The sequence below is a fragment of the Choloepus didactylus genome, chromosome 24, assembly GCF_015220235.1.
Source record: "Choloepus didactylus isolate mChoDid1 chromosome 24, mChoDid1.pri, whole genome shotgun sequence".
Lineage (NCBI taxonomy): Eukaryota > Metazoa > Chordata > Mammalia > Pilosa > Megalonychidae > Choloepus > Choloepus didactylus.
The window spans coordinates 586,118-611,267 of NC_051330.1; the positions used below are offsets into that span (position 1 = coordinate 586,118).

Here is a 25,150-nt window from a genome sequence, read left to right on the forward strand (position 1 = left end):
CAATCAGAATTAACTAGGCTACAAAGATAGAAAACAATGTGAACAAAATCTGGTAGGAACAACAGGCATAAGAAACAGATCCATGGGGACTATTGGAGTTATTAGATTCAAACGTCAAAATAACTCTGATGTTGTGTTCAAGGTAATGAAAGGTAAGAAAAAATTTTTGGTGATTAAATGAAAACATAGAAAAAGAACTAAATGGAAATTTTGGAATGGAAAAATACAGTACTTGAATTATGAGCGTAATGGATGGATTTAACAGCCTACTAGGTTAAACTGAAGAGAAAATTAGTAATCTGGAAAATAGGTCAGAAAAGAAGTAGTCCAGCATGGAGAGAGAAAAGCATGGAAAATACAGAAGATGGAGCATGTTAGTTTCCTGTCAGTGGATAACAAATTGCCACAAACTCGTAGTTTAAAACACCATTGATTATCTCATCGTCCTGCAGGTGGGCTTGCAGAGAGTTCTGCGGGGATTGGCTCCCAAGCTGGCTTGGGGGGGTTCCGTGCCGCTGTGGGTTGGAGGCCCACTTCCCTCTCAGCCGCCTGCTGGCCGCTCTCTGCCCTGGAGACCACCTGCACCCCCTCCCACACGGCCGATCAGTCTTCGCGGCAGCAGTGGCACCTGCAGACATTTTCGTGTCCTGTCCTCTCTGGCTCTCCCTTCTGCCCCCCCCCCCCAGCCAGAGACAATCCTTGGCTTTCAGATTCAGCCCACCAGGGTAATCTCCATGTCACCGGACCAAGGCGATGGATTCTCTGCCGGATGCGCTCAAATGACCAACTCCTGAGACACCGGGTTTCAAAGAGAGAAAGAGTCTTACTGCTAGGCATGAAGCAGGGGAGCAGATGGCTCATGTGTCCAAAATGTGTCTCCCCAAACTGCAGTAACTCTGATAGTTTTATAGCATCAAAGGATGGGCAGGTTTTAGGATAATGAGCACAGTGGCCCCAGATGATGTAATTAGAGGTGATCTAATTGTTGAGCAGGTGCAGATTGATGACATGCTCAGTCACAGAACAAATGGCCTTAACATGATGGTGGGCGTGATTTTTACTATTATAATGAGGCGTAGGTGACTTGTAGGTTAAAGTCTAAGTTACCGCACGTCAGGCAGGCCCCTTTTGGTTAGATCCAGCTTCGGTTATCAAGATAACTTTGGACTTCGGGTGGGTTAGTTCTGGGCTGACCCAGGACCCTTCATTAATAAACACAAGGGGCTGATTTTAGTGATCATAGGAATTTAAGTTGAAAAACTGGGTAAATGGGTACAAGTGAAGGTTAGTCACAAGGTTTTTACAATCACAGGGGCACAAGATAAAGGCTACACAATCATTATCAGAGATCAAGGCAGCTGGACTACAGTTCAGGTTTCAGATATTCCCCTCTGTCTACTCTAATATACCAGAAAGTAAGAAGGAACATCTATGTAATGATTCAGTAATCATAATCAGCCCTTAAATCCTAACTTCTTGACTACATCTCTGTTGTTTAATTAATGAGTATGTTTAGCTGTTGAAGGATACAGGGTCTGTATACCAAAAAATTAATTGCTTTTATATATACCAGTAGCACCCAGAAAATGAAATTTTATCAAGGATCCCATTTAAAATAGAGTAAGAATGATCACATAACTAGGAAAAAGTCTAATAAAATGTGAGAGACCTTTGTGTGGAAAGCTAAAAAGTATTAGAAAAATTAAAGAAAACTTAAATGAAAGTGGGATAGACATTGTTCATGAATTCAGTATGTAATCCTGTAAGGATATCCATTTTCAAATTCTGTAGATTGATTGCAATTTATATCTCAGCTGTCTTTTTTTATGGAAATTGACAGGCTGATTTTAAAATTTCTGTGGAAAAATAAAGGTTCAAAAATGGCCAAGCCACTCTTGAGGAAGAGGGGAAGAGAGCTTGTTCTGCCAGATACCAAGACTTACTTGAAGGCAGTGGTGATCAGGATTGCTTTGTGTTGGTGCAGAGAGAGACGTAGAGAACAGCGGAAGAAATAGAGCCTAGAAACAGAACCCCACATATGTGGGCGCTTGACTCACAGCACAGGTGCCCTAGAGAGCGGAGAGGAAAGGACAGGCTTTTAAATAAATGGGCACATGAATTTTCCCGTGGGGAAAGGTGGGATTTGACCCCGACTCACGTCATACACAAAAATCAGCATCAGTTCAGTTGCTCTGAATGCAAAAGGTAAAAGCATAAAGCCATTTCAGGATAATTCAGGAGAATTTCTTTATGATCACAGGGTGGGGAAGACTTCTTTAAGCAAGACATTAAAAGCACTCACTATAAAGGAAAAGACTGGTGTTTGTATTAAAATTAAGAATTTCTGTTTATTTAAAAAAAAAAAAACACCATCAAGAGAGTGAAAAGACAAGCATAGAGTGTGAGAAGACATTTGCAAAACACATGCCCGACAAAGGGCTTTCATTCAGAACACATAAAGCATTTCAGTCATCAGGATAAAGGTGGACAGCCAAGAAGAAAATAGGTTGTCATGAATGAGGAGATCCAGATGACCAATAAACAGAAAGAAGATGCTCCATCTCATTATTTCATCTGGGAAACGCGAATTAAAACCACAATGAGATACCATCAAACGTTAAACTGTTGGTGATACCTGCTGTTGGTGAGGATGGGTCGTGGCTGATACACCTCTCGGGCGCTGCTGATGGGGCTAAAAATCACTGAACTACTTTGGAAAACAGCTTGGCATTCTCTACTAAAATAGAATAGCTATGCAGCCGCATGGCACGTGCACAGGGATGCTTATGACTGGTTTTGCAATTGCTCGAGAACCTGAAACAGCTGACATGTTCACCACCAGTGAAGTCGGCACTTGTGGCAGAGTCCTGCAGAAGGAGGCCGTGTAGCAGCCACCGAGAATGTGGTGCAGCTCTTGGCAGAGTCCTGCAGAAGGAGCCATGCAGCAGCCACCAAGAACGTGGTACAGCTCGTGGCAGAGTCCTGCAGAAGGAGGCCATGTAGCAGCCAGCGAGAACGTGGTGCAGCTCGTGGCAGAGTCCTGCAGAAGGAGGCCGTGTAGCAGTCAACAAGAACGTGGTGCAGCTTGTTGCAGAGTCCTACAGAAGGAGCCATGTAGCAGCCACCGAGAACGTGGTACAGCTCGTGGCAGAGTCCTACAGAAGGAGGCCGTGTAGCAGCCACCGAGAACGTGGTGCAGCTCGTGGCAGAGTCCTGCAGAAGGAGCCATGCAGCAGCCACCAAGAACGTGGTGCAGCTCGTGGCAGAGTCCTGCAGAAGGAGGCCGTGTAGCAGCCACCGGAACGTGGTGCAGCTGCCCTGCATGGTGTGGACATGCCTCGCAAATACATCGACCCAAGGAAGCCAGACTCAGAGGATGCCGGACACTGGGCACACGTCAGCCAGGGGTGGGCCTGGGGAAGCTTGTTTCTCTGATGGAAGCCAGGATGCGATTATCGTGAAAGTCAGAAGTGGTTATTATCCTTGAGGGCAGGAGGGACGGTGATCTGTGGGGGTGAGAGGGGAGGTTTGGGGGAGCTGACAGAATGTGGCTCTTTGGTCTTTGAGGAATAAAAAAAGAAACAAATGGGTGAGATTCCTACAGGCATGACAAGCCTTCTCATCAACACTGAGCATTAGAAATCAGTGGGGTGATGCCTTTAAAATTGTGAGAAAATTGATTTTGAACTTAAGATGACAAACTGTCAAATCAAGGGTGAGAACAGAGTAAGATCATTTATCTCCCACGTACTTGTTCTGAGGAAATTCCTTGAGGGTGTACTCCAGCAGGAAAGAGGAGAACGTGTAACACAAGACGCAGTTGAAGCTGTGGAAAGAAATCCCAGGGTGGCATATGGGCAGCAGTCCCTGGTGGAAACGGCAAGAAAAATGTCTTCTGGAAGCGTGAGATGGATGCCCAACGAGGACGTGCCCGAGAGGCCAGAGAAGGGGTGCGCTTTCTTCTCTTAAGGAGAACAGAAATTCTGTTAGAAACTAGTGGGGAGAAAGCACCAAAGAGTCAGAGTCTGCACATAAAACAAACCAGGAGAGAGATGGTTTTTGAGCAGTTGATGGGATGTCGGAGGAGACCAGCCGTTTGACCCCCGAGCAGCCTGTGTTGTGGGAGTGGCACCCGGAGTCGGGGTGTGTCGAGAGCGGGAGGGAATCCCAGCACGGCCGTGGTGTTTACTGTGCACACACATGCTTACACGTGGGCGTTGACTTGCAGCTGTCAGATGTATCCTCACGCAGGAACGACGACGTCTCCCTAATTGGGTGTAGACTAGAGCGCTGTGTTTTCAGGGCAGCCCATTTCAGGGAGAAGCGTGGGGTGAAGGGGTGGAGAAATGGAGGAGAACCTAACATTTGCATTTTCCCATTGGGCGCCGAGATTCTTGTGACAGTTGGTGGACAAGAAGTTCAGGTGTGTTATGTGACGTTACAAAGGTAATCGTGGGAAAATTATAAACCACATCAGAACAAAAAGCTGGGGGAGTTGGACGTTTCAAATAAGTGACTAAATCTTCAATTTTCACAATGGGGAGTAAATGTATAATTTCTAAAGTTGGTAAATGAGGAAATAACGATAAAAGAATATTTTTTGGCGCTCAGAAGGACCACCAGAACTAAAAACATGTAAATAATAAACAGAAATAAAACACAAATATGTTTTTAATTATTTTAAAAATAATTTTTATTTTAAAAAATAAAAACAGAAGTAATTGAAGGTCGTTGCTCCTGGACACGGAACTGAGACCAGGCAGGAGTGAGTCAGACACACTGAATTGGTCCATTTACCTCATTTTGGACAAAAGCTTTTGAGACCCCCCAAAAAAGAGTCTATTTTCACACTCTTGAAACTGGGAAATATCTGCAGGTACAAATACATGTGCATGTACATTTACATTATTTACTGATTTGTTTCACAGAGTGATTTATCTTTACTGTTCTGTAATCCCTGAGTGACACTTTTGCAGAGGGACATGTGAATTTACGTTTGCGTGTTTTCACAGATAAAGCCTGAATTAGGTTGAATGAAACACAATTCCAAAGTTAGATTTCAAGATTCTAGTAATTCTTAAACAGATGCAACTTAAAAACAGGTGGAATTCAGTGAAGGTTGTTTGGAAAAAAAAAATTATTAGTGGAAGACAAAGTCAGTGTAAACAATGTTATAAAGTGAATAGAATTAATAAATAAAGCAATCTGTAAACTGGTGCCGAGGCTGAGTTGTCTTTAGCATCTTGTAACCCCCGATGGATGGGCCACCAAAAGATTATTATTCACATCAGTGGTGATATCAGTGCTAGTTTTAAACCCAAAAAATTTGCAGTCGGGCTGCTCAACTTTTCATGTTTATTATCTGGGGGAAAATGAACCCTGAATTTCAGCTGAGAGCTTGAGAACCTGAAAACCCAGCTCTCGAAGGGTTTGTTCTTACTGTAATAGTATAAGAAGGTTTTCTAGTGGGATTTTATACACAGCAGTTGCTTGCGTTGGGGATTATGCTTCTTGGAGATTTGCTATGAGCTGAGAGTTCTGGCTTCTGTTTCCTTTAGATTCTTTTGTCTAGGAAAAGCTCAAACAATCAGAACTTAGATTTATTACATTCTGCTTATGAGCTCAACCATTTTGTCTACTGTGATATTCCAAAATATACTTACATTTTAATCTGTGATAACCAGCGACTCTTTTTTTTCCATTTGTTGACATATTTAAATATGGATTTCATTTTTGACCAGTCTTACGTGCTCTGTATTAAATTACCTGGTTCTCCACATAGTAATCTCAAGGAATATAATGAGAATTCAGTGTGCCACGGCTTGCTGAACCCCATCCTAAAATGTCTGAAATGTCTGTACAGCTGCAGAAGAGTTAGTCCATCCTGAAAACTCAGCAGATCCCCTTGCTCGTCACATGTAGAAATACTTGGGAAACAAGCGGAAAGATGACGATCTACGATGTAACGATAACACACTGAATGTGCATTCCGCATTGCTTCCTTTTCCAAAGCCATTCTAATGGACTCTTCATTGTATTTCCTAATTATAGTGCTGCCTTTGATACAGTTCTTGGGATAAATGTTGCCGTCAAGAAACTAAGTCGACCTTTTCAAAACCAAACTCATGCAAAGAGAGCTTATCGTGAACTTGTCCTCTTAAAATGTGTCAATCATAAAAATGTAAGTTATGTGTCTATATATTTCCTCTGTGTATTTTAATACAATGCGCTAATCTTACGGTCTTTGGAGACACACTGAACTGAAACCTACAATAAACTCATGAGAAAAACGACTGTTAAATGGTTGTATTGTACTGGTGGAGCTCCGTAACATTGGGAAAGAGGCCCCCTGGCACCCGAGAGTTCAGATCACTCCACTAGGATAGGAGTGTAACTCACCTGTAACCATTTACCTTTCACTGTTTCGGTTTCTATAAAATGGGACAAGGATTGACCTAACAACTTGAGAGCCACTAAATGTGGTTTGCTCTAAAGTAGCTTTTTTACCTTGTAATGCAGACATCTCAGTTTTAAATATTATTAGATGGTGTTTTGTTCAGGATAGCTGTACTTGGCATCTGCACAGAAACCAAAGCACTATGAATTTTAAGGAGAAACAGTATGTCTTCAGAAAGTGAAGGTGAACACAGGCACGCTGGCGATCAAAGGCTCTGTGAGCATTATTTTGATAATCTCACCACTTTCTAAAAATACGCAATGCTAAATCTGGAAGGGGCCTTGGGGGAAATAACCCCAACTGACCTATTACACTAAACCATGTGGGCTCCCTTTGTTTTAACATTAAATATGAAACCAAGATATATTGTCTCTTTTGAGGCATAGCTTGGGTTTGTTTTTAATTTCTCCAAAGCATGCTTTATTTTACTTATGTTTTTAAAAATAATGTTTTAGATTACAAAAAAAAAAATGCTCCTTATTTTAGAAAATTCGAACAGTGTAAAGAATAATGCAGAAATCTCCGAACCCACTGCCCACATACACACATCTGCACTAACATTTTGGTGATCGTTCTTGCACATGTATGTATATATACACAAAGACAGGATCGTGTCGGCTGTGATGTTCTGCATCCTGCTTTTTTCTCACAAGGAATATGTATCTCATATGTGTTTAACATAGATATACACCATCTTTTTAGTGACTGCATAGTACAGATGCACTATAATTTTCTTAATCACCTGTTGGTTATTTAGATTGTTTCCCATTTTTTGCTGTTAGAAGCAACATGGCAGTGAATGTCCTTATACATAGTCCTTTGCACCCTTGTCCAGGTGAATTTCTTGGCCAGGAGTTGCTGGGTCAAAGAGTAGACGTACTTCTGATTTGAATAGCTGCTGAGAAATTGATCTCAGGGAAGACTGTCCATTTTACACTTCGATTAAGTGTACCCATGAATGCTTTTTACTCAAAATCCCCCAGCATATTGTTGATATTTTTTTGTTTTACTTTTGCCAATCTGATAAGATAGCAAATGATATCTTATTTTTATTTGTGAGGTTGAATTTCTTTCCATATGTTCAATAGCCATTTATTTTTATTTTATTGAGAATTTGCTTTTAATGGATTTGGTCTGTTTTTTTTCTTCACCCCTTAGTCCCATTCTTATGCATTTATAAAGAGGCCTTTGTATATTAAGGCTCTTCATCTTCCTTTTTTCCATGTGACCTTTTTTTATGGTGTTTTTGCTGTACTATGGTTTTTTGGTTTGGTTTGGTTTTTGTTTTAATGTAATCACGTCTGCTAGGTTTTCCGTGAGACCTAGAAAAGCCTTTTCTATGCCAGTGCTATGTTAATGTTTACTCATATTCTAATGTTTCTATTGTTTCATGTTTGAGATGTAAATCTTTGTTCCGTTTGAATTTATCTCGGTGTAAAGATTGAAGTATGGATCCAGTTTTCTTCTCCCTTGGCCAGCCAGATACCCAACCTTATTTACTGAGTTACTGGCCTTTCTCTCCGTCATTTGAAATGATGAAGGTGCGTGTTTGGCTCTCGGGCTCAGTGGCTGCATAGGACAGAAGCACTCTAGTTTATTTAAGCAGTCACCTATTGTTGGATATTTAGATGGTTCCCATTTTTGCTGTTACAAGCAGTGCAGCTTGTATTTAAACACTGTTTACAGTTGCCCTTTAGAGAATGCCAGAGTGGCGTCCCACGGTGGGGTTGGATGTTTAGCCCTCTTTTTTACACGGCTTCCAAGTTAAGATACTGCTTTTCAGTGTTTTTCCACCCATAATTTGTACTTTTTAATATTTGGGGCCAAAAAGACATCATGTGTTAAAATTCTGTAAACAATCATTGAGGTTAGTAAGAACATTTAAAAGTGATTTGGTTAAAATTACATCTTATTTTCAAGGTGAGAATCCTAACCGTTTATATTTTTCCTTTTTTAAAATTTCATGTTAAAGAATATTTTGTTAAAAGCAATAATAATGAAAATACTGAGGTCTGCTGTGATTTTTTTCCAGTTTCAGTACATTGTAATGTTAAAATTAATTTTTATAGTGAAGTAGAGTCATCTGATATACTGAAGTAAAATTAATTTTCTCTTTTCAGATAATTAGTTTGTTAAATGTGTTTACACCACAAAAAACTCTAGAAGAATTTCAAGATGTGTAAGTATCAGTTTAATTCAGTATTATACTGTGCATTGAAGACTGAAAATCTAGAAAAAATCTTATTTACTTAGGATGTGTAAGTGGCAATACATTTTTAATGGTATCACTTTTTCTCTGTAAAAGGGAAATATTAAGAAAATTGTAGAGGAATATTCAGCTTTTTTGCGATTGATAAGACTAGAAAGTATAATCTCCATAGCAGCTCAAGGATGGTCAGGAAGATTGCTCAGTGCTGGCGGTGACCACTTACTCTCCAGATTTGCCTTCCTGAAACGTAAACTGTTTTCTTTTGTCCCCTTATAGCCAGATTGTAGGGTTAAAGTGTTTATAATTGTTGTTTGAAAAGATTAAGTCATAAAAATTGTATGTTTCCAAATATAGAATTATTTTATGAACCAACCATGAAACAAAATATTAACTTATCCTCTTGAGGCATAATGCCCAGCCTCATACAAAATTTATTGTTGTCTTCATTCATTCAGTAAATATTTATTGATCATCAGCCACATGCTGGGCACTCTCCCAGTACTTGGCATTCAGGTAGTGACACAAACAGATAAAAATCCCTTTTATTACTTAAGAAATGTTGCTGTCATCATCCCCTCCTGGAGCTTACTAGCCAAGGAAGACCCTGAACATGAATAGGGAGATGATCTGGTTCACTGAAGTGCTGACGGAAGGTACAGCCGGGTGAAGGGGACCAGACTGCCGTTTAGAGGGGTTTAGGGGAAGGCCCTGCTAAGCTAGTGACATCTGAAGGGAGCCTGGAAGGAGGCGAGGGGTCTGTCGTGCTGATATTTGGAGAAAGCGAATCGAGACAGACGTGCAGAGGGGTGCCGGGGAGCTGCCAGGGGCCCTGGGACAGCCAGTGTGGCTGCGGTGCTGGGACGGGAGGAGAAGGTGAGGTCCCGGGTGGCAGGGCCACACTCCGCTCGAGGGAAGTCAGAGTAAGATTGTAAACCAAGGCGTGAGCTGGCCCGGCTACGTGTTGAGTGAGTAGCTCTGGTTGTGGGTTGAGAGTCCACTGTCAGGGGTGAGGGCCAAGGGAGACTCTGGGGCCACGGGCAGCCGGTGAAGTGTGGGATTCCGGGGCTCAGCGGAGGCCAGGGAGGTGAACACGAGGAGGAGGGGCTGGAGGCTGGAACCGTTCTGATGGGTGGGCACGTGGTAGGAGGGAAGGAGAGGGCTGAGAACATGCCGGGGTTTTGGCCCGAGTGCTGCAGAATGGAGGCACCATCAGCTGGATGAGGAAGGCTTCCAGGAGAACGGGCGGGCACGGGCCTGGAATCAGGGTCGGCGTCGCACGGAGACTTCGAGATGACTGTTGGCTGTGCAAGCGGAAACACGAAGGAGACGGTTGGAGGCACGATCTAGAATTTAGGAGAAAGATCCGGGTCGAAGAAAGGATTTGTGAATTTACAGTCAAGAGACGGTGTTTAAAGCCGTGAGGTTGGAGGAGATGACCAGGGAAAGTGAGTGTCGTTGGAGGGGAAGAGGCTGGAGGACCGAGGGCTGGGAGAGGAAGGGCAGTCAGGCAGGAGTGGGAAAGCTGGAACGTGGCATCCTGGAGGCGGAGGAAGGGGGTCCGAGAGCAGGGTGCCGTCGTCTGGAGAGGGCTGGGAAGCCACTGGTGGCCTTGACGGTGGTGGCTGTGGCCGATGGTGGGGACAAAGGCCTGACCACAGAGGGGGTGAGAAGGGATGGGGCGAAGAACTGGAGATGGCAAATCTAGACACCTCTGTGGGGTGTTCTGCTGAAAAGGGAGGAAAAAAAATGGGGGAGGCAGTCGCTGGTGGGGAACATGAGATCAAAACTATTCTGAAGATGAGAGAAATAACAACAGTTAGTATGCTGCTGAGAATGAGCTGCTCGGGCAGCAGAGTATTATGACGTAGGAGAATTTGGGTGATCGAGAGTCTGCTTACCATGATGTAAAAAATTGTTTTGCTGTGAACTTGAAAGACATTTAAGTTAATTATTTCATATTTTTTGGAAAATTACAGATTTGCATCTTTTCAAGATATCTTATCAATGTTTTAGAGAAAACAAGTTATCTTGGCACTTGAGCTCGCCCGGTGGTCGGACGCATATGCTGTTACTGTTTCATAAAAACCCTAGTTTAATAGCCATAAAGGAATTTTGGATTAATGTTCACATGTACATGGCTGATCATTTTTTTCCTTCAGGTATTTGGTTATGGAATTAATGGATGCTAACTTATGTCAGGTTATTCACATGGAGTTGGACCACGAAAGAATGTCCTACCTTCTCTACCAGATGCTCTGTGGCATTAAACATCTGCACTCAGCCGGCATAATTCACAGGGTAAGTAGTGCCACTTGCTAATGCTCGCCTCCAAATCGCCATCACTGTGTCGTAGTACTCCTCCCAGAGAGAGTTAAAAGTTTAAGAAACTGCATCAGCGTTGAAAAGCCAAATGGATGAAGGAATCACATTGTGTTTCTAAGTGCTGTTGACTGCAGTGGACGTCCGTGGGCCCCGGGCTTTCCCGGCCACGTGGGGCGGAACACAGGAGGGGCCGCGCTGGTTGACGGCGGGAGACTTCCTCTTCTTCTAACTTTTCATTTTGAAGTAATTTAAAACTTAGAGAAAAATCGCAAGAATAGGACAAAGAACTCCCAAATATCTTTCACCCAGATTCACCTATTGTTAATATTTTTTGCCGCATTTGAAACCCCATTTTTTTAACACATTGTTGTTGAGATAAATTCACACACCACATAATCCATCCAAAGCGTATAATCAGTGGCTCCCAGTATCATCACATAGTTGTGCATTCATCACCGCAGTCAATCTTAAAACATTTTCATTACTCCAAAATAAAAAAATAAAAAAGAACAACCAAAACATCCCATACCCCTTATCCCTCCCCATTATTTATGTATATAAATATATTTGTGTTTATTACTCATCTGCCCATACACTGGATAAAGGGAGTGTCGGTCACAAGTTTTCACAGTCACACGGTCACATGATAAAAGCTATGTAATTATACTGTCATCATCAAGCATCAGGGCTACCGGATGCAGTCCAACACTTTCAGGTATTTCCTTCTAACTATTCCAATACACTAGAAACTAAAGAGGGATAAGAGTGCCCTCCAGAGTGACCTCTCGACTCCATTTGAGATCTCTCAGCCACTGAAACTTCATTTTATTTCATTTCTCTTCCCCCTTTTGGTCAAGAAGGTTTTCTCAATCCCACGATGCCGGGTCCAGGCTCATCCCCGGGAGATTCTCACCCCTGGGAGTCGGGTCCCACGTGGTGGGCGGGTGGGCAGTGAGTTCACCTGCCGAGTGGGAGAGGCCACATCTGAGCAGTAAGAGGTGAAACCCCATTTTTAATGAGCGGGGAATTTAGATTCAGGGGAGGGAAAGTTAGAGGTCAAGAGGACACTAGAGGGCTGCTGGATAAATCCTACTGAGATCATGTCCCACATACCTGTTTCTCGTATCGTCAAGTTCTGCCCGATAGTCTCCCGGTCCCGGGTCTCTTGTTGGGATTTGAATGAGGACGCAGCCCGGTGCTGTCAGGGAGGACGGTTTAAACACCCAGGAGGCAGAATGTCCGTCTGAGCTGGTTTGTCACTCTTCTGTTATTTTTGATGTGTACTGCTATACAAGCAGAATATCATGATCAGGTGTTTTTTCAATCAAGTCCATTTTTGAGTGAGACTACAGGCCGAGATAATATCATTTTATCAGAAATAGATGCTCTTAAAATTCCCTAAATTGTTACTGTACTAATTTTGCTGACAGCCTGTCCTTAGACACTGTTTTCCAGCAGCGAGAAGCCCTGTTTTCTCTGAACTGGAAATGTGCGTGGCAGGAAGGGGCTGTAATGGTGAGACAGGAATGGTGAAGCCTGCCAACACGGACAAGGGGTTTAGGTGGTGGGGTAGTGTCAGCTCCTTCACACCTGCCAGTGCCCCCCGGGCCTCTCCTGGCCAGCAGGCCTGTGGCCTGGGGTCAGCGTCAGCCCCCTTGGGCTGGCTCACTGATCAGCTCCTCCACAGAAAGCAGCTGCTATTTAAAATGCTGCCTTTTGCTGCCACCAGGTGTTCAGTTAGAATAATGCATTACATTGGCAGATTTGCTTCAGGAATATTAATTCATTTACTATTAAAAATAAAAAATTTCCCAACACACCATTTCCATATCTCTTCCTAAAATTTTCACAGACCTTTGGATTACATTTATGATTTAGAGTGATTGCCCAGATGTTAGGTCATGTTAATTTTGTAAGGGAAAACCGTTTGCCACCTTGTGTCTTCCCTCAGGCCTGTAAGTAAGTGAGAAAGCAATGTCCTTCTCTCATCAGACACAGTGAAAGCTGCAACATTCAGACATCTGCTCGGTGAATATTTGGTTCTCTACGTCTTGGGTTCACTTGAGTCACACAGTGTTCCAGTTTGCTAAAGCTGCCATTACGCAAAATACCAGAAATGGATCTGATTTTATAAAGGGAGGTTATTTGGTTACAAATTTACAGTCCTAAGGCCATTAAAGTGTCCAAACTAAGGCATCAACAAGAGGACACTTCACTGAGAAAGGCCGATGGTGTCGGGAACACCTGTCAGCCGAGAAGGCACGTGGCTGGTGTCTGCTGGTCCTTTGCTCCCAGGTTCTGGTCTCAAAATGGCTTTCTCCAAAATGTCCCTGGGCTTCCTTCTCTCTTAGCTTCTCTCTCTCCGCTCCTGTGCGTCCTTGCGCTTCTCTCTAGGCATCTTGGGGTCCTCTCTCAGCTTCTCCGGGGCAAACTCTGGGCTTCATCTCTTAGCTCAGCATCTCCAGACATCCTTCTGTCCGCATCTCCAAGTGTCTCCAAGTGTCAGTGTCTGAGTCGGCTCTCAGCTCTCTAAGGACTGCAGTGAGCCAGTCGAGACCCACTCTGACTGGACAGGGTCACACCTCCATGGAAATAATTCAGTCAAAGGTCTCACCTACAGTTGGGTGAGTCACATCTCCATGGAAGCCCTCAATCAAAAGGTTCCACCCTAATCAGACTACTAAGTCAGCCCCACAAGATTACATTAAGGAACATGGCTTGGCGGGGGTGGGGGGGTACATAATAGATTCAAACCGGCACAGACAGTGTCCAAAGGAGTGTCTGGAAACCCGAAAACGCCTAAGAAAATGGTACCGCTGGGCACCTCTCGATCCTGTCCACCACTGTCCCTGCTGCTTCCTCCCCATCGTCTCCTACCCTCCTGCGTCATGGCCTCACGGGCCTGTTGGTCTCCTGAGAGCACTTGTGTTCACGCGTGAAAGTGATGTGTGCTCAGCGTGGGAGAGTTTCAGCCATGCACAGGTGTGCAGAGCCGAAAGCAGAAGGCCTCTCCCTCCCTAACTGCCCGCCCCCATGGGGTGGTTAGCTGTTGGTTAACCATTTACCGTTTTAACCGCGCAGAGTAACCCTTCCAGTCCTTTTTCCTGGACGTGAGACCATACACGTAGATCCACGCTTAGAATTGTGCTTACTAAAGTCGTTTCATACTAAGCATAAAATTTATTGAAAAGTAAAACACTCACAACCCCACCACTTTTTACTTTATATCATTCAACAACTGACAAGAAAGGGAAGTACCTGTGCCCTCCACGGCCACCGGGGGCAGCCAGTGGTAACGGGCCAGGGGGTTTCCTCCGTGGCTTCATGCTGACACGTCTGTGCGTGCCTGTGCCGTGCCGACAGACCTGTTATATGCATGTCCTTTTGAATTTTCATTTTTTAAAAATGAGATCATGTTGTGTGTAACTGTTTTTGCAAATTGTGTTCTTTTGGTTTTTTTTAATCAAGGGTCAAACAGCTTTAAAAATATTTATTTAAAAAAAAACAGAGCCCTCCACCTCCCCACCTCTTATTTCTCTCTCCCCAGAAGCAAACCCTCTCACTTCTCTTGGCTGATCGTTTGGATGCCCGTCTCCATATGTCTCCAGATAACAGGATTAGATCACAGCCTTGCCCTTTCCTCGGCCTGGGGCATGGGGTTCGCTGAGCCCTCTTTCACCAAGCCCACCCCCACTCCCCGCCTTTCCCGGCCCCCCAGCCTGCCAGGACTGCCCTAAAGGAGCGTGGTTGGATCAGGATTCAGTGTTTTACAGTATTGTGACTGCATAGGTGCTTTTTATAGCTGAGCCTTGTATTGGTGCCAGGATTGTGTTTCCTTTATTTTCAACTTTTTGTCCCTGGAGTTCATTATGTTTTGGTTTTGGAGTTGGGTGTTTGGGCTTTTGTTGTTGTTGGGGACAGGAGGATGGGTTTCCTGTCTTCCAAGCACTGGTTTAACCCTAAGCTTTCTGCCAGGTGCCTACGTCTCTCGATGCGCTGGCTGTCTTGGGTTTTTCATCAGTTTCATTTTCTCCAGAAGGTATCTCCTAGAGCTCATCTGGGCTGGCCCTTCCCATACCTGATGCAAACGGGTTATCCTGGATCTCCCTCCACCGTTTCCCGGGGATTTCCGTCACCCCTCTCTGCGTGGGATTCCCTGCTTCCCGGCCCTCGTCTTTCTCTCTCTCTCGGGTTGTTTAGGTAGAAGGCATCTTCCAAAAGCTTCCTTAAATACGGTGCATGGGAGATGAACTTTCTGAGACCTCGAACGTCTGAACCTCTTTCTTCTGCCTTCTCATGTGATTGATAGTTGGGCTGTGTTACTGAGTGTTCCGGTTTGCTAAAGCTGCCAGAATGCAACATACCAGAAATGGTTTGCTTTCACAGTGGAAATTTACTAGCTTACAATTTACAGTTCTAAGGCCATGAAAATGTCCAACTCAGGGCATCAACAGGACGATACCTGGACTCCGAAGACAGGCTGCTGGCATCCGGGGCTCCTCTGCCAGAAGGGAAGGCACACGGCTGGCGTCTGCTGGCCCTCCTCTCCTGGGTTTTGTTGCTTTCGGCTCCCGACTTCAGCAGTTCTCTCGGCTCCTCCAGGGGCTTTTTCTCAGCTTCTCCTGGTTTCATCTCTCTCATCCTCTCGTAAAGGACTCCAGTAAAGGTTTAAGATCCACCCAAATGGGCTGGGTCACATCTCAATTGAACCAAAAGGTCCCACGTACAATAGGTCTGCACCCACGTGGAGGGATTAAAGGAACGTGGCCTTTTCTGGGGGACATAACGGCTCCAAACCACCCCACCGAGCAAGGGCTCGCTGCCTGACACACACAGAGACCAATACTATGACATCAGGAATTTGAGAAAAGAAAGAGTTTTATTGCGACATTGACTGGCAGGGAGACAAGTGGCCAGGCTCGGATCTGTCTCCCGACCCGAGGGTTGAGGGAGACTCATCGGAGTGGGAGGGGAGAGGTGGGGACCCGAGCGGGGAGGGTTGACTTGGCCTGGTGCAGCTGGCTGGCTGGACGGCTGTCCGCACGTGGTGGAGTGGATTTTACGCCGGATCTTCCTTATTGAAGGAGCTTTCACCTTTGATTTGCTTCCGATGCCTCCTCGTCCTTGTAGTCTTGGAGCCGAGGGAGGTGACCTCTGATCCTGGTGTTGAGAGTGTGTCTGAAGGACAAGAGTCTGTTTTCCGCACGTGCTCCGGTTCCATGACCTGCAGCTAAAAAGGCTCGAAGAGAAGCCAGTGGGGACAGAGGACACCCCCAGCTGGTGCTGGTCTGCCCATGGTTTCAGCTGATATAAAACTCTCTGTCACGGAGCGTTTGTCCTCAGAACGATGAATGCATCGCCCCGTCACGTTGCAGCGTCCAGCGTGGCCACTCGGACGCCTGGGCCTTTGTTAAGTGCCCTGTTTGTTCGTTTGTTTTTAATCTCTGGAAAATTGTAAAGTTGTTTCTTTATTCCTAACATTCCTGAAATGTTAGGATGGATATGCCTCTCCCCGTGGGAACTTTTCCGTTAATCGTGCCAGGCACTTAGTGGGCCCTGTGGTCTGGAACCTCATTGTAAGGTTCTGGGAAATTTGTTTGTATCGTTTCCTTCCGAATGCCTTCTCTCCTCTGTTCTGTCCCTCTCTCCTCTCGGCGCCCTTGGATCTAGTCGAGTGGATGCGCTGTCTTATCTGTCCAAGGATAAATTTTTTTTTGAAGTGTTTTTGTTCCCTGCATTGCCTGTCTTTCTCGGGGTTTTTTTTTTTTTTTTTAACTGTGTTCTGGTCTCTCCTGCCATGCGAGAGGCTTTTCCCAAACGCTGGGTGATCCTTTGCCTTCTGTTCATAATTAGCAGTGAGAAGGCCGACTGGAGGGTGCTCCGTACGTGGGGCGGGAGGGCGGCCTGAGGGGTTTCTCTCTCGAGGTCTTTTCTGTGGGGCCCCCAGTTTCTCTAGGAAGGATCGTTCGGGTGCTTATCGGGGGTTTGGGCCTGGTTGCCGGGGCTGCAGGGCCGTGTGGGGCCGGCTGCGGTTCTCACGGGGCAGGAAGCAGACGCATGGAGCACCGAGCCCTCCCCGGCCTCACGTCCATGCCAGTATGTGGTCTACGGTCATTCTCCAGATCCAGCCGGTTTCCTCAGGGGCTGGACTAGTGAATTAAACTGAAACGGGACCAGGTCTACCATCCCCGCATCCTTTCGGTTTCCGGGGTGGCTCTCGTCTCCACCCTCCTCAGCCCATCCTCAGGATAACGTATTTTTTATTTATTATCTCGATGGGGACAGTTTCACGTTTCCACTTGACCTTCTCCACCATACAACACCTCAGCGAGTCAAGGTGGGGAATCTTCCTGCCGACTCTGTCAATTCCAGTCACACACGGGCAGTGGGGGAACAGCCACCAGTGGGCTTGCTGGGTGGGATTCTCGCCAGGACTCCGTTTGTTGCCTCCAAGGACGGGAGTGTGATGAAGCTTTGGGTCTCCATGATCCATGTCAACTCGGAGGCTGTGCCCAGCAGTGACTCTCCTTTCCCTGGTGTAGGCACCTGAGGAAGTGGCTGTTGGTACCTGCAGGGAAGGACTAGAGAAGTCAAAACAGTCTCCACTCTCCGCGATTCGCAGGGTCCTTCTTCCTGGGAGACCGCGTCAGTCAGTGGGCTCGGATCTGGAAGTAGAGTGAGGGATGGTGAGGGTTTCTTGGCCTGACCACCTCAGCCTCCTGCTCCCCGCTCCTGCCTGTTTTTGGCCACAGGTGTTTTGTGGCACTTGCCAGCTACCCTGGGGGCGCCATGCTCAGTCCACCGTCCCCCCAGCCCCCGTGGGCCTGGCCTCCGGGGTCCACGTGCTGCCAGCGGGTCTGGGTTACAGCTGGGCGGGCCCTCATCCCATGTTACCGTCTTCTAGCGGGTCTCGGGCCGTACTTGATATCCCGTCCCAGCTTTCCCTCCTCCCTCGGCCTCTTGTCCTTCCTGCAGGCCCTTCCACGTCAGTGACCCTGCACATCCCTTACTCCAGGCATCTAAGGGCCTCCCGAGCCTAGGCTGGGCTCGTGCCTAGAGTCCTCGCCAGGGGTAAATTGTGTGTCCCAGGAAAAGGGCCTCCAAGTCAGTGATTCTTTTATTTTTTTTTTTAATGCAATTTTGAGATATATTCACGTGCCAGATAATCCTCCGAAGTGTACAATCCATGGTTCATGGTAAAGTCAGCGATCCCTGCGTATCCAGTCGCACATCCTGGCAGCCTCAGTGAAGCCTCGATGAAGCACCCCCAGAATCCTCCCCCAGGGGTGCAGGCCGCGTCTGTGCACACGCCCTTCCCTCACCGGGTCCAGCGTGGTTATACGGGGGTTAACCCCGGGGGGGGAGCACCTGGAGTGCATCTTCCAGCCCAGCGGAGGTGCCCGCTTGTCCCAGGGAGCAGCAGCCACCTCGACAGGGTCCCCGGGGAGCCACCCACCGGCTCAGCCTGTTTCTCATGGTGCCCCCAGCCCTCACCTGATGGACCTGCCTGGGCTGATGCTCAGGTGCCTGGAGCTCTGTGCACGGCCGCGGCTGCTCCTCCACAGGGCAACAAGGTCCACACAGCGCCCCACGGGCTCTCACGTCACCGTGCATTGCTGGGCAGGGGCAGCCCGTCTGCCGTCCGTCCCTGTGGACCGTGCCTGACTTGCTGCCCTCCACCGGGACGGCTTTCCAGGCGGCAGCTGGGAAGTCTCGAGCGCCTGGGCCGTTGCTGCACCAGGATGCATCCCTGTCCCCACAGTCCAGGATGGCGTCTGCTCCTGCCAGGAGGCGAGCGAGGCAGTCCCAGGTCCCCACCCACCCCTTTCCCAGACTGTCCCTGGTGCCACCTGCATCGGGTCAGGTCTTCAGAGAAGCAGGTGCCGAGGCAGCGCCAGCCCTGCAGGAGCTTCCAGGAAAGGAAGGCCCTTGAGGGACAGGAGAGGAGAGGACAGGGCCTCAGCCCGCAGTGCAGGGCCGGGAAAGCCGTGGCCGGGCCCGGGAGCCTCGATCCCAGTCAGCCCAGAGGGTCCCGCATCCCCGGGAAGGGCCTGTCGGGGCCACTGCTGCACCGCACGTTGGCCAAGAGCAGCCCGTGGTGGAGAGTGCAGGATGTAAGAGTTGACCCGAGCGCAGCTGCTTTGTGGGAGGCAAGAAATCTGCAGGACACGTTTTGGAGGTCCCTGGAGGTATCCCTTTTATTTTAATTTGTGTTTCTTCTTTGGAGTGATTTTCACGAGTTGAGGGGGCACAATTCTCTTTAGTTGGCTGTGCCGGTTTGAAGCTATTACAGACCCCAGAAGAGCCGTGATCATTTAACCCAGTCTTGTGGGGTGAGACCTTTTGATTGAGTGTGTCCATGGAGATGTGACCCACCCAACTGTGGGCGAGACCTTTTGATTGGATCATTCCACAGAGGTGTGGCCCTGCCCACTCAGGGTGAGTCTTGATTGGTTCACTGGAGGACTTAAGCGAAGCTAAGAGCTGACACAGGCACTGACACTTGGAGATGCAGACAGAAGGATGTTTAGAGATGCTGAGCTAAGAGATGAAGCCCAGAGTTGGCCCTGGAAAAGCTAAGAGAGGATCCCAGATACTTAGAAATGCCCCAGGAGAACAAGCAAAGATGCACATGAGCTGAAAGAAAGAGAAGCTAAGAGAGACAGAAGCCCAGAGACATTTTGGAGAAAGCCATTTTGAAACACAACCTGGGAGCAAAGGACCAGCAGACGCCAGCCCCGTGCCTTCCCAGCTGACAGAGGAACCCCAGATGCCATCGGCCTTTCCTTGGTGAGGATGTCCTCTCATTGATGCCTTGGTTTGGACACTTTTATGGCCTTAGAACTGTGAGTTTGTAACCTAGTAAGTCTCCTTTATAGAAGCCAATCCATTTCTGGTATTTTGCATAACGGCAGCTTTAGCTTTAGCCCTTCATGCATTTTCCTGGGGTAACACTGAGTGGGGCCGCCCCTCCTCCTCTGGGGGCCCCGGCACAGGGTGTCAACATCTGGGATCATGTCTTACTACGGCTTCCCAGCGGGTGGCAGTGAAGCGGCTGTTCCAACTAAATCCGTGTATCACGACAGTCGTTTGACATGGAAGTGTCCTGAGGGGGCCTTTTCTCTAATGCACCCCGAGTTTCCTGGCGCCGGCAAGCGAGCAGCCTGTGAGAGGATTCCCCACTGCTCTGTTGGTGGCTTTGGAAGCGGCGCTGCACGAGGCACCTGGTGTGCAAGGCTGAGCTGTTATCTAGTCCAGGTTGTGCTCCAGGGACTGCTAGGTGGGAAGGTATGTACATTTTGAATTTTGAAAAAGCAACCCTCCTGAAAAGAAGGCGCCTCTTGACATTGCCACTGACGGTGTAAGGAAGGACTAGTTCAGTTTCTCCGTCCGCAGTGGACGTGGCCACTGTTGGCATCACTGCCGCTGGAGGGCCTGAGGGTGGGCCTCGCGTGTGTGTGTGCACACTTGTGCGTGTGGAGTTGAGCATCGTTTTATCTGTTAGTAATTTACGTTTCTTCCTTTCAGAAAGGCCCATTTTTGCCATCATCTCTGGTTTTCAGAAAGGGAACTGGAAACAAAGGGTTTCGTTGTCTTAGCTGCGATGCTGATTCCTAAGGCCCTGGTTTGAGGCTGGGGCTGAGCCTTTCCCGGCTTTACCCTTTGCACAGCAGCTGACTCGGGTGCAGGCGGCAGCCCTTCCGGCCGTTTTCCAGATCAGTGCGCTCCCAGAAAAGGATGCTACCTGCACAGGGCGCTGGGGCGAGCCGGAGGGCCTGAGGGGCGTCTCCCAGGGGCATTGGTGAAATTCTCCTTGCCCTTCCTAAACATTACGCATTTGCAATTCAGGTTTTACTGAATTCGGAAGTTATGGGTTTGTTGGGGTGAGTAAAATGTGTTGTTGCAGTTAATTTCACCTGTTTCTGTTCATGCTTCGATGTGGCTCCTAGAGAGTTATAAATTACGTACGTGGCTTGCATCTCGTTTCTGTTGGACGGCGCAGTGAGAAGACGTGGGGAGGGGGTGTCGGAGGACCTCACGGAGACGAGGCGTGGGGGAGAGGTGAGGGGCTGGGGTGGGATGTGACGTGGGAGGGACGCGCAGTCACAGGCCTGCCATCCTGTCAGAAGGTTCAAACAAGGGAGGTCGCGAGGGTTTCCACGGAGCGGCCAGAGGAGGGGGCCTCCAGCCCAGCTAAAGCTCATTTGTGTGGGTTACAGTTGGAGAGGGAAATTTTCCAAAGCAGTTCTAAACTTGGTGGTTTCGACTCTGACTTTCCGCCCCTCCCAGCACTCTCCCACCCCCGTGCACATCAGCAGGCCCAGCTCTCACAGCCCCTGACCAGAGCGTGGTCTGGTCTTTCAGCAGCCAAAACCGTTCCCTCCCCAGGACTTGAAGCCCAGCAACATCGTGGTGAAGTCCGACTGCACGCTGAAGATCCTCGACTTCGGCCTGGCCCGCACGGCCTGCACCAACTTCATGATGACCCCCTACGTGGTGACGCGGTACTACCGGGCCCCCGAGGTCATCCTGGGGATGGGGTACAAGGAGAACGGTGAGTGCCAGCCCGGTGGGGGCAGGGGCCACTGGCTGCAAAACGGGGTGTAAAAGTCGTCGGTGTTTCACTTTCCCTGGAACTCCCATGCAGGGACTGTCTTAGCCGTAGAGTAGTCCAGAGGAAGGAAATAATTCGTGGAATAATCCCCTTGCTTAAAATAGGTCACTTTTTTTTTTTTTTTTTTTTTAGTTTGGGGCTCCCCCAAATTCTCTTTTTTTAATGCACTTTTATTGAGATATACTCACACACTACACAGTCCATCCAAAGGACACAAAAACTGGCTCACAGTATCACCACAGGGCTGCGCATTCATCACCACAGTCAATTTTAGAACATTTACATTACTCCAAAAGGAAGGAAATAAAAATCAAAAGGAAAACTCAAAACATCCCATACCCCTTATCCTCCCCGATTATTACAACAGTTTTATTCACACACCGTATAATCCATCCTAAGTGTACAACCAATGGCTGTTGGTATAATCACAGTTATGCATTTACCACTACAGTTAATATGAGAACATTCTCGTTTCTTCTGAAGAAAAAAATCCCATACCCCTTATATCCCACTATTGTTGACATTTAGCCTTTGTTACAATTAATGAAAGAATTTTACAATGTTGCTGGCAACTATAGACCTTAGTTTACACTGATTGTGTCTTTTCCCATATGCCACCCTGTTAACACCTTGTATTAGTGACATACATTTGTTCTAGTTCATGTAAGAACTCTCTTATATTTATACAGGTAACTACCATCGTTGTCCACTCTGGGTTTTGCTGGGTTATGCAGTCCCAGTTTTTATCCCCTGGCTTTCCTTCTGGTGACATATACGACTCCCCCCTTCCTATTCGAAACACACTCACACTCCGCTTTGCTTACTGCACTTACGGTATTGAGCTGCCACCACGCAGAACTGTGCCATCCATTTCCAAACCCTGATCCACCTTGAAATTTCTGTGCTCCTTAAGCATCGATTGTCCAATCTCTCCCTCTTTCCCTCCCGATGACCTGTGCTAACATAGTTCACTGTTAAAAATCCACTTTTGGAATAAACATTTTTGAACTTTTTATCAAAGGACAACATACACATAGAAAAGTACACAGATGCCAAGCTTGCAGCTTGGCGAGTTTGCAGAACTGGGTATATCCCTGCATCCAGCACCTCGCCAGGAAACAGGGAGGGCACAGGGCCTCCCGCCCTTGTCGCAGCTCACCCCACGGGCAGCCATGCTGCTCCGTTCCAGCACCCTCCATTGGCTCTGCTGAGTTTTGTTTGTTTGTTTGTTTTGTTTTGTTTTTGAACTTGATAGAACAGAATAAAGCAGCATGTTCCCTTTTGTGCAAAATTGGTATTTTTTAACGTCAAAATGTAGCTTATGCTGATGATATCAAAGCTCTTTTAGACTCTTCTTCCTTCAAATTTGTCAAAAAGAGCAAAATCACATTTACTCCTGCCCACGTCACCTGAAATTAGTTTTTGCTTTAAGTGGGCTTCCTGTGGTCCCCCTCGAGGCCCTGAAAGTTAGATCCCCTGCCGCCCCCACCCCGCAGGTCCCCGAAATATCTCGGCCTGTGCAGCCCAGGCTCCAGGTGCAGTGGGCCAGGAGGGGTCCCCGGCAGAAGGGCCCCAGGGTGCCGCGGGGCCAGCAGGAGGGGGGTCCTCGGCAGCCGGGCCCCAGGGTGCAGCCGCGCCCCCTCCCCGCGCCCCTGTCCCGCGGGCAGCCTTACCTGGCCACTTCAGGCGTGTCCGTTGTCGGGGCAGCTTTATCCTGGGGAGGGGGCTCAGAGAGGGGGCGTGGGTTGTGGGGTCTGCGGCCCCCTTTAACCGCCTGATGTTTGGTAGTGGACCTGTGGTCTGTGGGGTGCATCCTGGCGGAAATAGTCCTTCATAAGGTCCTGTTCCCGGGAAGAGACTGTATCCTTCTCGGGGAGCGACCGGCGCGAGGCGAGGGGTGCGGGGGGCGTGGGGCCCTGCGGGCACTGCTCACTGTTGAGTTTTGCTCTTGTTTAAGCTCCAAGGAGCTGGAGTCTGAGCCCTAAACCCCAGAGCTTAAAAATAGAGCGGCGACCTCCCGCCGTGTGCGTGCAGCTCACCCTCAGCGCGCAGGCTCCTGTCCCTCACCTTTGTTTTGTTCATGGCACGTCATAATCTTGTCATTTCATTTTATTTTCAGTTGATATCTGGTCAGTGGGTTGCATCATGGGCGAACTGGTGAAAGGTTGTGTGATATTCCAAGGCACTGACCGTATCCTTCCCCGCCGCTCCGTGAGCGCAGAAGCAGGGCCTTCCCGCCGCAGGGCGCCCGAGGGGACAGGCCCCACGGCCCGGCACAGCCCGAGCACCCCGCACCCCGGCCCCGCGCAACCCGAGCACCCCGCACCCCGGCCCGGCGCAGCCCGAGCACCCCCCACCCCGGCCCCGCGCAGCCCGTGCACCCCGCACCCCGGCCCCGCGCAGCCCCAGCACCCCGCACCCCGGCCCCGGCGCAGCCCGTGCACCCCGCACCCCTGCCCCGCGCAGGCCCCAGCACACCCCCCACCCCGGCCCCGCGCAGCCCCAGCACCCCGCACCCCGGCCCCGCGCCAGCCCCAGCACCCCCACCCCGGCCCCGCGCAGCCCAGCACCCCGCACCCCGGCCCCGCGCAGCCCGAGCACCCCGCACCCCGGCCCCGGCGCAGCCCGTGCACCCCGCACCCCGGCCCCGCGCAGCCCCAGCACCCCCCACCCCGGCCCCGCGCAGCCCCAGCACCCCGCACCCCGGCGCAGCCCGTGCACCCCACGCGCTCCTCTGCTCGAGGACGGGTGTGATATTGAGACTCTGAGTTTAAGTCAGCCTAAATTAGCTCTTAGTTCTATCAGAAATAGCTGGTGTATATAAGTCATTGTTTACTCTTGGACAGATATATTCTGATATTTAAATGAAAATGCTCTTTGTCTAATTCACTAAATTAATTTAACTGGGAAGGTTGCCATCTAAATATAATAGCCAGTATGCTGGCATGATTAATATATTATTTCATCAGTTATTAGTATGCATTAAAATATTTGCCCCAAAGTAAGAAATGAGGCACACTATGTAAGACCTAAATGAGAAATATTAGAATGAAAATTTTGTGAGGAATAATACATCTCAATTTTCTTGTTTGTTACTCTTCTGACTTTTAGTAGAGATTTTTTTTAAAGATTAATCTAGAGTTATTTTGTGACATACCAGAAAACTCTAAATAAATATAAAATGCAAACAGTTACAACTATACTGTGGTCCACAAGTCCTATTAATGACACGTGGCATAAAGAAGAATAGGTAATTTAATAGTTACAATACCTTTCTTTTCCTCAGGTACTCATTTTTCCACCTTTAATAATTTTTACCCTAACCTGTTTCTTTGCGTTCACTTTTTTTCATTTGTGTTCTGACCACTTACTATTTTCATTAGTCTTTAATTTTGTTCTTTGTTATGAAAACTTAGAGTGGGCCCTGTCCTAGCTGACTGATGGTAGTTTTTAAATGAAATCAAGCTCTGTGTTTTGTGTGTATTTTATTAAAGAATTTTTCTGTTTTGTTTTTTTTTTTAACAATTCTATGAGGGTGGTTTTCTAA

General features: G+C 47.8%; 1 protein-coding gene across 9 annotated transcripts in view; it reads left to right on the forward strand.

Annotated features, from left to right (window-relative positions):
• Positions 1-25,150, forward strand: part of MAPK9 (mitogen-activated protein kinase 9) — a 56,401-nt gene that overhangs the window by 18,139 nt on the left and 13,112 nt on the right. For 4 of the 9 annotated variants that reach the window (XR_005214084.1, XR_005214085.1, XM_037817550.1 and 1 more), the window contains exons 3-7: positions 6,052-6,181; positions 8,578-8,636; positions 10,826-10,964; positions 21,378-21,543; positions 23,723-23,794. Coding sequence is in view for 7 of the 9 variants with exons in the window: in XM_037817550.1 (XP_037673478.1) it covers positions 6,052-6,181; positions 8,578-8,636; positions 10,826-10,964; positions 21,378-21,543; positions 23,723-23,794 (566 nt within the window). In the remaining 2 variants the exon portion in view is untranslated. Of the gene's footprint in view, positions 1-6,051; positions 6,182-7,923; positions 7,999-8,577; positions 8,637-9,859; positions 10,112-10,825; positions 10,965-21,377; positions 21,544-23,391; positions 23,464-23,722; positions 23,795-25,150 lie in introns of those variants that run through there. The other 5 variants (XM_037817551.1, XM_037817554.1, XM_037817552.1 and 2 more) reach the window with 5 other exon arrangements.